We start from the raw sequence: 15254 nt of genomic DNA, 5'->3' as shown, positions 1-15254 counted from the left end.
ATATATATAACACTTGGGTCTCATCTACTGATGGATATGAAATGAAGGTGGCTCCTAACTGCTCATGGAATGACATATATTTGCCTCTTTATCTTACTTTGTGACATGAAATTCATCTCATCACAGTGGCCTGCATTGTGGTATAGAGACGGAGAACTTCCAACAATACTCTGGGACATACATATGTTTGTATAATGTAAATTACATTTAAGAAGCCAAAGAGTTAGCTCATATTATAAAACTCACTATCCCCCCACTAATCCAGAAGTTGCTTTGTATGTTCCAAAAACAATTTGCAAGATATAATTACAGATTCTAGTTATCATTAAGAATTGATACATTGATAAGCTAGTCTATTAGGGCCATGCTTGCCACTAATCTGTATTTAGCAGAACATTTTTTTTCTTTTTTTAAAAGAGCCCTCACTATGCTATACAATATTCTAGCCATTATTGTCACATTAATCTCCAGGTTCAATTAATTATGAAAGGTAGTTGTGTATGGTGTGACTTCTGCAGAAAATCTGACTGTTGTTTGCTCTGATTCAGCAGTTAACATGTATTGCCAACACTCATAAGTGTCAATTAGCACAACCAAAGTTTATTACATCCCATTGAGCTTATAAAGTTGTCAAATGCTTTAATTCTAGATATTTTACAGACCATTTCCTTTACTGCATGATCTGCATCTCTTTGACCAGCCTCTTGATATTGCTCTCCATGTGCAAAATATTCCTAATGAAAGAATGCAAATTATGTATACTGAGTAGCTGATCCCCTGAATAGTTTTAGTCTTTAGACACTTGCCCCAAATTGCAAAGCAACATAATCCTTGAAATATGTCCATACTTTCAAATTTATAATGTTTCATGACTATACTCAGTTTCCAGTTTTTCCTTTGTATTATATTGATTCATTGCATTGATCTGTGTGCCATTTGAAAGATTTCAAATGGTTTCTGCTTTTTAATGGTACTACAAGAATTGACTTGAAAAGGGCATTCAGTAGTTTGGTATACTGAACTTCTTGTTTTCAGTGAATATTTATTTATTGAATATCACTTTTTTATATAAGAATAGTAACCTAAGTTTTCTAAATATGTCTTAGCCAATCACAGAGAATGAGTGCATAAAGCACATTTGCTTAGATGGACAACTAATCCAAGTTAACAAATCACAGAACTGTCCATACAATGCAACACAACCCAGCTGTGGATTTCTTGGATTTGGTGTTCAGATTAATGGAGATAAATGCTGCCCCAAGTGGGAATGTGCATGTAAGTTTTATTCATACTGTATTTATTTTAAAATTGCATTACTTTGCTAGTTTGATTATGCTAAAACATTTGTGTAAATAGAACAGATTTGATCCCTGAGTTCAAAGTGTTACTATTAGCACATAAAGCCCTTAACAACTTACCTACAAGATTGCCTTACCCCACATGTGACGCCTTGACCAATTGGTAGAATTGGCACTATAACAGGTGCCAAATAATACCCATTCCACATGTGTAAGAATTCAGTTGTTTAGTGTGGCATCACCTGCACTTTGGTACTCACTGCCTATTGAGATCCAACAGGCACCTTCACTGTACTCTTTTTGGCACCTGCAAAAAGACAGATGCAGGTGTTTAGACAGATGTTTAGCAAGTTGAGATGATTTTAATATGTTTTAGGATTCTTTAAAGCAGGCAAGCCAAACTTTGCCATCCAGCTTTTTTGGGACTACAGCTCCCATCTTCCCCAGCCAACAGGACCAGTGGTCAGGGATGATGAGAATTGTAGTCCCCAAACAGCTGGAGGGCCAAGTTTGGCCATGCCTGCTTTAAAGTATGGTTGTGATCCCCCCCTCTATTTTATTGTTTTATCTTTTTGCAAACCACTTTGAGGTTTTTACAATCAAGCAGTGTATAAATATTATGAAATAAATACATAATGAATAAGTTAAATCATTTATTTCAAGGGTCTGCTTTGACTTCATTGCAGTCAATCCTTTATGTGTTAATGATCTGTATCTAACGTAAAGGTACTAAGCAAGCTATTTTAATGACTTAGATTCAGTTTATAGTGCTTGATCAGTAGTTAGCTGTTTATTTTATAAAATAAGTTAAGTAAGTCCTTATTTTGTTTGATCAGGTCGATGTACACTCTTCTCTGATCTGAGCTTTATCACCTTTGATGGGCACCATTTGGCTTTATTTAAGGAAGCATCCTATGTCATCAGCCAAACTCAAGATGAAACTATAAGCATCCATATCAGTGACTGCAGCAAGAATCATATGGTAATGGGCCTTGTGGAATATTGTTGGTCATTGAGTATGTCAAGGATGATAAATAAGTGCAGTTATGCTGCTGCATATAAAAGTATGCAATTTTCTGCTGTTTCGCATTAATGCAAGCATAGGCAAACCTGGCCCTCCAGATGTTTTGGGACTACAACTCCCATCATCCCTAGCTAACAGGACCAGTGGTCAGGGATGATGGGAATAGTAGTCTCAAAACATCTGGAGGGCCAAGTTTGCCTATGGCGGCATTAATGCAGTGTGATTGATGACATTGTTTTCTGTATTCTTATACAAACCTTAAATGTCACACTCAATTAATGGTTTATGTAACTAGCTATATGGACCTCTCATCATCCTCAAAGCTGTAGAATATAGGTGCTTTGAGGATGGGAGCTGCTCAGTTTTGCATTTTTCAGCTCTTTAAATGTTTAAACATATTCTAAAAAAGCAGAGGGTGGAATTATCTGGGGGAAGATTTTCTATTGAGTATATGTATAATATATGTATGTTATATTTAACCATGGAATAAGCTAAAATGTTGTTTTGATTTGGTTCTTATCTTCATTCAGGGCATTTTAACCTCTAATAAGCTGTGCCTGGCAATGTTAAATTTAACATATATGTCTAACCAAATTACCATTGACCGCTTAAACAGAAAGGTAAAGTTTATTTCTTCTGTTATAATTTTCATTCATGTATCCTATTTTAGATTCCTAGAATTCACATGCATGTAACTTTGTTGAGAATTATGACTCTAGTAATAGAACTGATACGTTTCAAGAGGAGGACACATGTAACAGCCTTTTATTATTTGCATTCTGCATATGCAGTAAAACTGGAACAGGAGTAGAATTTTTTGTGCTGTTCATATTGATTTTCTGCTTCCTGTACTTCAAACTACATTTTAAGAGATGATATTCTTTATGATCTTGTGAAGCAGCTTTTGAGTAGTTCATCACACATTGACTCCAAAGAAACCACACATTTATTCACCCAGTGTCCTGAAGGCATTAGACCAGGGGGTAGGAAACCCTCAGGCCTAGGAGCCAGATGTGGCCCTCAGTGCCTCTCAATATGCCCCTTGAGTCTTTACCAAGTCACACTTGGTAAGTTTCTGCCAGGTCACACCAGATCATCCTCTGGCGTGCCCTGTAGTGATTTTCATACCCTGCAAATGTCTCGGAAAAACTGAGACATCTGGGTTTTTTTATTGTGTGAGAATGGCAGCAATTTTGGTTGCCATGATATGTGATTTCTCTCCCCAATAAGTGCTTTTGGGGGACTATGATCTAATGTGGCACCCCAAAACACATGCCCCATGGCATGAAATTGGGTGAGATCATGGCAACCAAAATGACCACCATGCTCTCATGATAGAAAACAGGAAGATGGCAACCGGGAAGATGGTGTCCTGGATTTTGGCTTCAAAGTGTTGGAGGGCATGGATTTTATCTGCCTGGAATGTGTCCTTAAATATGATAATTCTTCTTGTCTGCCTGGAGGGGAAGATGGAGAGTGGTGTATGGCTCTAACTCCTTTTGGCACACCCACCACTGGTATAATAACAATAATAATAATAAAATTATTTATTAGTGATATTCTGCCCAGGCACTCTGGGTGGCTTCCAATAGGAGATTAAAAATACATTATGTGATCCTGGAAGGTTGCTCCTCAGGGAATGTGGCCCTTGCAGTGCAAAAGTTTCCATCCCTGCATAAATTTGAGGTCTGACCCACCACTCAAATGCAGCACATGTGTTCACTATCCCCTCACTTGATTTTGCCACCTAGTTTGGAGTGCAAAAATAGGGAAGCTGTTAAGCACCTGATAAGCAAAATAAACACGCTGTATAGGTCTGCATTAGACAATATTTGACTAGCACAGTGCATGTAAATTTCATTTCAATGATTTTTATGTTCTGTGGAGGGCTGGGTGAAATATTGCGAAAACATAGTTTTATGGCTGTTTGCTAAAATAAGTATGTATATTCTCCAGATAGCTGTCAACTCAAGATATGCATGGCCCACTGTTACAAAATATGGATTTAAGATTGAGGACAATGGCTTCATGTATATTATTGAAACTCCGACAAATACTAAAATTCAGTGGTTTCATACCACTGGGGTGATGGTAATAGAACTTAATGCAACCAGTGATCCAAAAGCAATGGGACTGTGTGGTAAGCAACTTTAGTAAGATTGTGATGTTACATCTGGTAAATGTGGGAAGTGCTCCACACTTGGTTTTTCACAAAGTTTGTTAGAGCCTTTATAGTAAGGTTAAATATATTCAGAAAACAGAAAATGAAAAATATGATTATTTTGGAAGCTGCTACTCTGTTGATTGCTGAAGTGATGAAAATGATTCAGGAAGAGAGAAAAAATGCCAGGTTTGCCAATCAATAAACTGCAGGCTGGTTTTAATCCCTTGGAGATCAGATTTCAGGTGGTCATGGATAAGGCAAGTTTGCTTCCTAATTTAGAGCATTTGAAATAGAGGCATGAATGCCGAAGTAACATGGAAATAAATAGGACTGCAATAAAGAGAAAATGTATCTTAATGAGCTTTCCATAAAGCAAAGAAAAATAATAATGCTTAGAGATTTGTTGTCTACTCTATGCTAACATAGAAGTTACTAAGTAGAATGTAATACAAGGGTCCAATTTTTAATAATTGGTGGAATTTCAATTAAATGTCATGATTCCCCCCCCCCAAAAAAAACCACACACACACACAACTGCAAAGTGGAATAATGGAGATCAGAATTCTTCTTTGCTACTGAGAATAGAATAAAGGTGTGAACATAGTCAATAATTAATTACTTATTAATTGCATTTTTAAACCAGCCTTCCTCAACGTTGAGCTCATAGCAATGTACATTAAGACTAAAACAGCCACGACATAAGAAAAGACCAATAGCCCACCTAGTTCACATCCTGCACTAACAATGGCCAACCAGATGCCTATGGAAAGCCCTAAAATAAATACACACCCATCCTATAAAACATGCATTAGTTACTTAAAAACAAAAGTAAAAACAATGCTGCGAAATCCTTTGAATAGAGGTGCATATGATCAAACCTGGAGTTTTGTAGAAGCAAAGCTGGTGGGACTAAGGTACAGCCATCTGACCTACCTTGCAACCACTCATGGAGTAGAATGTCTGGAGGGTCACCCCTTCCATTGTAGAACTCAAAACACTGTACATATCCTCGAGGTGCATTATATTTATTCATAGATTTTAGTGGAACACAAATTATTCACTTAGAATCAGTCCAAGTTACAGAATTAGTTCAGATATATGGGTACCAAAAAGCTCACAGCTCATAAAGGTTATGTTGGAATTGCTCTTAAGCCTGTTTGGTATGCACACATGGCATCATTCTTTCTGGAAGTTCTAACCTTGGATGATATGTTCGGTATAGGCTCTTGGAAGCATGATATCTATTGATATAAATCTTAGCTTTGACACTTGAATTATCGTTGCTGGAAGGCTTGGATGCAAAGTCCATCATTACAGTGGCTAGCTTGCCAAGTTTCATAAAGGGCAAATATGTGTAGCAACAGTATGAAATATCAGTGATACTTAGTCAGATTTCAATGCTTACAGACGGTAATGTTCCTACAGAGAAGAGGTGCTTGAAATAAATGTTAGTACTATTTGTTCTTATTCTGAGTTGTTAGTTTGACTAGTTTCTAATTTATTTTTTCTTAATGTCAATTTTAAATTTTAAAATATAAATTGAGAAAAGGCAATGTTTTAATGGACTTTGCATATGCCAAAGTTGTAACCATAGTTTCTTACTTAATGATGCCTTGCTTTAGAAAATCCAGAGAAATAAATACAGTACTTACTTAGTAATACATTCTATTTGGTAATACATTCCACTGAAGTTGATGTGACTGACTTGAAAATAAGCCTGATTAGGAATGAAATGCTAGACAGAACTTGATTGAACAAGACATTTAGATTCTAGAAGGCCACAACAGGATGGTTATTAAAATGCTATCCACTTCATTGTGCTTCATCTCTTTGCTGTACCCACTTGCATTTCTGCAAAGCAATCTCCCCCTACCCCGTATCTGAAGAAGTGTGCACGCACACAAAAGCCCATACCAATGACAAACTTAGTTGGTCTCTAAGGTGCTAGAGGGACCGAGGTGGCACTGTGGGTTAAACCACAGAGCCTAGGGCTTGCTGATCAGAAGGTCGGCGGTTCGAATCCCTGTGATGGGGTGAGCTCCCATTGCTCGGTCCCAGCTCCTGTCAACCTAGCAGTTCGAAAGCACGTAAAAAATGCAAGTAGATAAACAGGAACCGCTACAGCAGGAAGGTAAACGGTGTTTCCGTGTGCTGCTCTGGTTTGCCAGAAGTGGCTTTGTCATGCTGGCCACATGACCTGGAAGCTATACGCCGGCTCCCTCGGCCAATAATGCGAGATGAGCGCACAACCCCAGAGTCGGTCACGACTGGACCTAATGGTCAGGGGTCCCTTTACCTTTTTAAGGTGCTACTGGAAGGATTTTTTTTATTTTGTTTCCCCCTACCCCAGAAGTTTAATCCTATTTCATTAAAAAAGGGAATGTTTCAAATAAAGGAAAGTTGGCCTAAAGCAGCTACTGGTATGTAAAAACAGCTGTTGCTAGACTGCGTATGTGATAGAGAAGGGTGGTAGTTCAGTGACAGAATATGTGTTTGGCATGCAAAAGCTTAGACAAAAATACTCTCTGAAACCCTGGGGAGTCACTGCCAGTCAGAATTAGACTCTAACCAGTACTGGACCCAGTACTTTTTTTTCAGGGGGTACTCAAGGGTACGTACTGGCACCTCTCTCTCTTTTGGTTAAAAAGTGTGACACTTACTGTAACAACTTCACGGTGAGTACCGGCACCTATTTTTCTAGGAAAAAAACTCTGAGTGGATCAAATAGAATCCTGCTTCCTACATCCTTAAATTGTATTAGGGGTTGACACAGAATGTACTTTTCAAATTGACAATTATTCTCCCACATACATGAGATATTTCATAAAGAATCATCAGACTAATTAACCAATTTTACATTGCGTAGATACATTACTGTATTCTTATTAATTTTAATATATTTATTACATTTGTATACCACCCATATAACTAAGTTCTGTGGACTGTTTACAGAGACATTGAAGTGTGCAAGTACAATTCAAAGCAGACACAATGAACCACCAAAGCTAATCATAAAAAAAATCACAATAGCAAAAAAATAAAAAAAATAAAGTAAAACCAGCTTAGGCAAAATACCTAAACCAATTTAAAAAACAGTATAAAACCAGTAAGAGGGAAGATTGGTACAAAGTTTTAATGTACCGTGTGTGTGTGTGTGTGTGTGTGTGTGTGTGTCTTTTGAGAGATCTTGCAGGATTGTTCTTTTATAGGATACAATACTATGGTTCCAGCTGTTAGGGCTGGTCTGCACGTATTGTTTATCATACAGAGGCTGCTTAAAATGCCTCCATGTCTAGGTTTTCCTGTGCCAATGCCAAAATAGAGCCGGTCGCCATGCTGTATTTTGGCATTAGGTGGGCAACCCTCAAACTATGCTATATGGAGATTTTGGTCAGCAGCTGTTGCTAATACAGTGGAGATTCTTTACATAAATTGGAAATACAAGCTCAGCATAATATAACAGCCATGGGGTTAAAGTTATTACACAGAGGCTGTTTCAAGCAGCCACTCTGTGATTAGCATAATACTGATGCCTGTCCTAAAATACCATAATATGTACATGGAGATATGCTAATCTGTATATTGTACTCTTGTGCAGGCTTCTGTGATGGAATCTCAGCAAATGATCTCATGCTACCCAACAGGACCGTTGTAAGCACTGTGGGTGCTTCAGTTGTTTTCACAGATAGCTGGCAGGTGCCAAACACATTGAAGTATATTGGAGAACAGAGAATCCATGAAACTAACTGTTCAGTCACAGACTGTTCCCTTTGTTTAAACATGTTATTGAACCAAACCTTCAACAGCTGCCATCCTTACGTATGTTATCTTTTGATCCTCTGAATTAAATTTATTGTTGATCATCTGTTTTTAGGGGTCAAAAATATTTATTTTATAGGTTGTTTCCCTGACAAACAACTTTGCCTATTTCACATATCTACTGAGTTGATTATTCAACAGTAATAATTCCAGGGAAAATAACTTGATAGGCTGCATATAGCTTCAGAACCGTTGAGGTACTGTACTACATATATTGTTGTTGTTGTTGTTGTTGTTGTTGTTGTTGTTGTTGTTGTTTATTTGTGTCCAACTCTTCGTGACCCCATGGACCATAGCACGCCAGGCACTCCTGTCTTCCACTGCCTCCCACAGTTTGGTCAGACTCATGTTGGTGTCTTCGAGAACACTGTCCAACCATCTTGTCCCCTTCTCCTTGAGCCCTCAATCTTTCCCAACACCAGGGTCTTTTCCAGGGAGTCTTCTCTTCTCATGAGGTGGCCAAAGTATTGGAGCCTCAGCTACATATATTAGAAACAGATAAATCAGAACATTAAAAAAGCATTGGTATGATTGCTTTTAGTATTTTTTAATGCCAACTAATGCCAACAGCAGACAGCATCGTAAGACTGCTCTGGTTATTTGTATTGGTCTACCAGGAGGTAGAGGGGCAAGGGCAAGGTGGAAATGATACTTACATGGCTCAAACATGCCAGGAGAGCCAGTCTTCCTTGTGGCCTTGCCCCTCCACCTCTACTTCACAGTAAGCAGCAGTGATGTGATTATCCAGAGGTCGGATGAGTGGTTCCCAATCACGTCATCTGCTACTGACAAATACTCTCTAGCAACTATTATTTTCTGGGTTTGACATTAGCCCCTTTATAGGGTGCAGCGACATGTCAAAGATGTGTCAACCATGAACTGCTCTAAGAGGACTACTTGTAGCACATATAATTTGTCATCATCTTGGAGGTGCTTCTTCGACTTCCAGAGAAATTGTCCAACATTTACCATACCTAATTGCATGTGAACTTTATCTCTTGAAGTGACCAGTTGGAGAACACAAAGGTTTTCTCTCCTCTTACAGCCACCATGCACATTATGTCACTATTATACTTCATATTGCGGATAAGGGCTGAGGAAGAGAGAGAGAGGCACTTGTTTATGGCTGGCTACACAGTGAGCTCAGCGCAGATGCAAGTTTATAATTAGGGGCTTCCTAGAATTGTTGTGAATCTGTCTTTTACCCATTAAACTGCACCAGCTTCTATTTGGCATCAAACACCTAATGATGATCTTTTTTTTTCTCCAGCTATCCACCAGTAATCAAATTAAGACTTTTATTTTTGTGTTAAGGTTTCTCCAGATTCCTTTTGTGATATGTGGGTCCAAGATAAAGAATACATTCAGAATCCATGTATAGCACTGGCTGCTTATGTTGCAACATGTAACAAATTTAACATCTGTATAGAATGGAGGAATTCTGATTATTGCTGTAAGTACTTCACATCAAAGACACTGTGTTTGCTGTTGATGGCAATAGCTATGATGATGATGATGATGATTTTCCTCAGCCACTCTAGGTGGATTACAGCATATCTGAAAGCATAATAAAAGCGTCAAGCATTAAAAACTTCCTGATACAGGGCTGCCTTCAAATGGCTTCTAATAGTTGTGTAATTCTTTATCTCCTTGACATCTGAAGGGAGGGCATTCTACAGGGAGGGAGCCACTACCGAGAAGGTCTTCTGCCTGGTTTCCTGTAACTTTACTTCTCGCAGTGAGGAAACCAGCAGAAGGCTCTCAGAGGCTGACCTCAGTGTCCAGGCTGAGTGATGGGGGTGGAGATGCTCCTGCAGGTATACTGGGCCGAGGCCATTTAGGTCTTCAAATGTCAGCGCCAACACTTTTAAATGTGCACGGAAACATACGGGGAGCCAGTGAAGATCCTTTAGGACTGGTGTTACATGGTCCCAGCAGCCACTCTGTCACCAATCTAGCTTCCGCATTCTGGATTACTTGTAGTTTCCAAGTCACCTTCAAAGGTAGCCCCACATAAAGCACATTGCAGTAGTCCAAGCAGGAGATAACCAGGCATGCAGCACTCTGGCAAGACAGTCTGCGAGCAGGTAGGGTCTCAGCTTGTGTACCAGATGGAGCTAGTAGACAGCTGCCCTGGACCTGTACCTCCATGGAAGTCCAAAATGACTCCCAGGCTGTACACCTTTGCATATTACTGCAAGATGAGAAGGCAGTGCAGTCTATGGGACAAAGCAATGAATTTATGCCAAAATGCTGAGGTTCAAGTCCAAGCTTATTTATATAGAAATAATGTTGAGAAATCAGTAGAAATATGTACAAAATCTCAAACCTCTACTATACATGGCAAAAAATAAATAAATGCAGCACTGGAAAGGATACTTATGAGTGGAAAAGCAATTTTGGGGAGGAAGTGCTTAACTTTTCAGCCCTCTGCTTCTCAACCACTGGCTGTTCTAATTGCATGCTTGCAAGATAAAAGATATGTCTGGAATAATTGGGTTGGGATGATTGGTTGAAAGGGGAGGTTAATGGGGGATGTAGTGAGCAGGTGAAAACTTAAGCTCTACTGTATTTTTCCGCTCTAAATTTTAATGTTTAATTTGCAGTGAATAAAAGTGTTGTCGCTGTTTTCCTGCACAAGTTCACATGAAACATTAGCTCATGTAAAATACTACACGAAGAAGCATCACTGTGTTAAACACTGTGTTTATTATGTTGCTAGCCTTTCCCTGTCCAGAAGGTTTCTCCTATAAGGCCTGTATATCTGCCTGTGAGACACCAAGCACTTGTCAAAATATGGAGCCAGGACTTCAGGATCCAGACTCCTGTTTAATATTGACTGAGGGGTGTGTGTGTACAGAAGGGACCATCCTTCACCGTGTACACTCTGCTCTTTGCATCCCTGAAGAGAAGTGTGGTAAGTATCAATATGCTGTTGAATTTTGTATCATTTGGCAAGTAGTGATGAATTATTCTGATCCCACCCAGCATATGTATGAATGGAAACTTCTGTTTCTAGATCACCCTCAGGATGTGTACAGTACCCAGTTAACTTATTTTTAATGGGTGGTATAAAAATGAGAAAAATAATAAATAAATGTCTGGCGAATACAGAAGGGTATTATGTTGGGAGGAAACCCCCTACATCCAGGAGCTGACTTGCCATGTGCAGGGCTCCCGCACTATCTACACACCAAAATACCCTTATGAAATCTCATTAGGTAACATTGGCTACAAAAATGCCTTTTAAATAAAAACTACATGTTACGCAACTCAAGAGTAATTGGTAGGTCCATGGGGTGGACTAAGGCAGCTGCTTCAGACAGCAGAATCCCATGGAACAGTGTCCCACCTGCCCCTGCTGGAGAAGCGGCAGCTTCTGACAAGATCTCTCCAGAAGCCACCGCATGACCCCAGTAAGCAAGGCTGCAGCGGAAGGGGGAGCGGCACCTTCCCATTTTGCCTCAGGTGGTGAAATGGAATGGGCTGCCCCGGCAATGCAACATACTAGTCGGTCCCCCGACCTAACATTACAACCAATTTCCCAAAGCACACAGTACAACTGGATAAATTTCCCCCTAGCAAAAAAGCACCCCAGCAGAAGCCCGTGGAAGAAGAATGCACACTACCCACCGACTTGCCAAAGTCTTTCATCAAACATGTAACTTATTCAAAATAAGCTGTCACTTATCCTTTCTACCCCAAATATTATACCTCTCCTACTGCCAAGTTTCAAATCAATCCTATAACTATAAGTTGCAGAATCTACTCCCCTCGGATAACTTATCAGAACAGATGGATGGAATTCAGCTGACTCACCATTGAATGTGGAGCTGCAGTGGCCTTATAATGAATGTAACTAGTTCCTAACAGGCCCAAGAACAGCAGTGTTGCTTTCAGAGTGCTGTAGTTCAGGGATCTATCTAAAAGCCATTTCTTTGCATTACTCATAGATGGTTGGTTTGTGTGCATGCAGATTTTTAAAAGATTCACGGAGTCCATTCTGTGTCTGGAAAATGTAGACCGAAAGAGAGTATGACTCAGGTGTGTTTCCTGAGTAATAGTGCTTTACCAACCTCTGACAAAAAGCATTGATTTGGATTTTTTTTTCTGTCATGGTCATATATTATTTATGTCTGTAGTTATAAACATGTCATAGAATCTAGACATTAAAATAAAATACCCCCACTTTTGGCAACAATTTAGCCTGTACAGACACTTCTGGAGTGCCACATGCACTGGGTGAGACTTGGAAAACCTCCCATAGTGGATGCTGCATGCACAAATGCGTTGACAATGAGACCATTGCTCCTGTGGAGTACAACTGCTCAGCAAATAATGACTTGGAATGCCAGCGTTTTGGCGAAGTAGCTTTAATTGTACCAGATGATCAATCTTGTTGTCACCAGAAAGTTTGTAGTAAGTATCCTTAATATATACTTTCTTACCAGCACCACTGACTTTCAATATCTTATAAACTATAGTCAAGTTTTTCTTGATTTAAAATATATGCAAACTAACACAAAATGACTTAATTTGCAGGTGTTTGGAAGCAGCATGTGGGTACATCATTTTGACAAGTGCTGACGTTATACTGTGCAAGGAAGAAAGTGATAGGTTGATCTAGGAGGTAGATGATGGGGTGGTGGTGGTGTTGTGACAAACAAGATGTTTATCACAACACTGCTGCCCCAAATAATCTCAATGTTTTCCACTCTATTTCTGAGGTTTCCATGAACAATACTGGTTTCAGTGGTGGAGCTTCATGCTCCGGCACTGGGGGGTGGAGAGCAGGCAGGGGCGGGGCTGGCACACATCCCGGGGGCGTGACATGAGTCCTGGCGGCGAGGTGCCCAGCGTGGGGGGGGCAGCTGCAATGGCACCCTACTGGGACCGCACTGCCGGGGGTGGTGCATTCCCTCTGCACTCCTCTTCCTCCGCCAGTGACTGGTTTCAAAAGTTTTGATTAAAACATGAGAATTGGATTATTATTATTATTATTTAATCAAGGTTTCAAGGCTTCTTCCTTTTCCTAGCACAGTTTGCTGTCTCTTAAGCCCAGCTTTTTTCTGGAAAAAGGAAAAGCACCCACCTAGGAAGAGAACCTCATTCACAGCTGCCAGCCACTTTGCCGCCCTGTTACCTTTACATAAGACTGCAATGTGAATACTGCATACCAGGCCCTTGTGCCCCTTTTAACCTTAAAAATCAGTCAACATTAAAGACAGGAATGGAGAATGGGAGCCATATATCAAGTCTTCATAGTGCAGCTATGTATAAACAGAATGCAGCACTATTACAGTTTTTCATAGCACTCTATCCCCACTTATTTGATCGCCTGAAGAAAAGTTTAATGTGGCACTAGTAACAAAGCAAGTTGAAGCCTTCTTGGATTTTACAAAACATTTACAAATATCAGCCCTAGGGGTTCTCTCTCTCTTTCTTGTGATACGCAACAAATGCAATCAGTTTTATTAATGCCATTCAACCCTATTCTTCTCTTGTTTTTGCTGTGATCTAAAAAGCTTGTAATCAGAGCCTCTGTGAAACATTTATTCCTGAATGCAAGGGCCTAGAGAAACTGGCAACCTATTACCGAGATGATTCCTGTTGTCCTAGCTACAGTTGTGGTAGGTATTGAATGAAGAAATGAAATATCTGGCAAAGGAGTCTCTATTGAAATATTTGACCTTGACCACTGTTATTATTAGGGCTGGGCATCAGATTCAGCCAAATTAGAGACAGCCCTGGAACTGGTCCCAAATTGGGTCATGCTGGATCCTGAGTTGTCAAGGGGCAGGGTATTGGGAAGGCAAGGCTGCAGGAGTCTATTTCTCCAGGGTGATTTTCCCCACAGGAAAATCACTAGTGGCACAGACCATAGCAGAACTGAATCCTGCGGATAGTAAAGGTACCCCTTCGCAAGAGCCTTCCCTGCAGGGATGTGCTTGAGAAGCAGACCCCAGCAAGATTGAGTCCTCCACTTGTGGGCCACAGGGTGCTCCTTTGCAAGTTCCTTTCCCACAGGGTAAGGACTGAACTCTCCTGCTCTTGGTTTGTGAGGCCAGGAGGAAGAAGGGGACACAGTGTCTCCTCCTTCCCTTGGCCCTCCTTGACTATATTTAAAAACCCTAATTAGCCCTGTCCCCGGGTTGATTCAGAACATCCATTCCCTGTTCTGGGAAGGGACTTAGAACTACAAAACATGGCAACTTCCAAGCAGAGCCCTGTTTGGCTCACCACTGCCCATGAGGGATGGAACAGAAATGTTTGCTTTTGCACATTCCCCTGTTAAATTCCTTGTTCCTAAAATTGAGCCTGTGCCATGTGCAGTTGCAAAGGAAAAAGGAAACAGAGACAAAAAGGTAAACAAGCCTGGGAAGGTCTTGGCGGTGCTCATTTGCCCTGTAAGCATTTTCCCATGCACTAGTCCCAGATCCATTTTTAGATACTTGGAAGGCAAGACTGAAGAAACTGTATCAATGTGGTATGTGGAAGCTCTTGCTCCAACATATATAGAGGACGTGCTAGACCTATATTTCCCAGTTTGCTCCAGTATTCCTAGTTACACTGCAGAAGGAAATAAGATGTAGTTATATTTTATTACTTAGTGCAAGCCCCCTTAGGGAGACTTCAGGATGGAATATCATATATTTTATGAGAAAATTATCTTTGTTTCAGAATGTGATCCAGCAAAATGTGAGTCTATGGAACAGATTCCAAACTGCCGAGCAGATCAAACACTGATTGCTGCCCATGTGGAAGGCACCTGCTGTGTATCCTATATCTGTGGTATTCAAATTTAGTTCTTATTGACAGCATGTAGATTAATATGTAAGCAAAGAAGACTGTCTAGGAATATGTGCTACAATGGTATAAGAGAAGCTCTACTGCCTAGTCCAGTATTCTGTATCGCACAATATCCAAAATAGGGATACTTGAGGGATAG

At 40.1% G+C, this 15254-nt stretch overlaps 1 protein-coding gene across 1 annotated transcript in view; it reads left to right on the top strand.

Moving 5' to 3' along the window:
- Positions 1-15254, top strand: part of OTOG (otogelin) — a 96875-nt gene that overhangs the window by 65181 nt on the left and 16440 nt on the right. Inside the window, exons 37-46 of the mRNA XM_088666759.1 lie at positions 1107-1275; positions 2135-2280; positions 2853-2942; positions 4279-4462; positions 8085-8305; positions 9620-9758; positions 11028-11222; positions 12512-12724; positions 13831-13935; positions 14987-15097. Coding sequence (XP_088522885.1) covers positions 1107-1275; positions 2135-2280; positions 2853-2942; positions 4279-4462; positions 8085-8305; positions 9620-9758; positions 11028-11222; positions 12512-12724; positions 13831-13935; positions 14987-15097 — 1573 coding nt within the window. The remainder of the gene's footprint in view (positions 1-1106; positions 1276-2134; positions 2281-2852; positions 2943-4278; positions 4463-8084; positions 8306-9619; positions 9759-11027; positions 11223-12511; positions 12725-13830; positions 13936-14986; positions 15098-15254) is intronic.

Source organism: Zootoca vivipara, chromosome 1 (assembly GCF_965207765.1).
Source record: "Zootoca vivipara chromosome 1, rZooViv2.hap1.1, whole genome shotgun sequence".
Lineage (NCBI taxonomy): Eukaryota > Metazoa > Chordata > Lepidosauria > Squamata > Lacertidae > Zootoca > Zootoca vivipara.
This window is presented reverse-complemented; position numbering and strand designations above follow the sequence as displayed.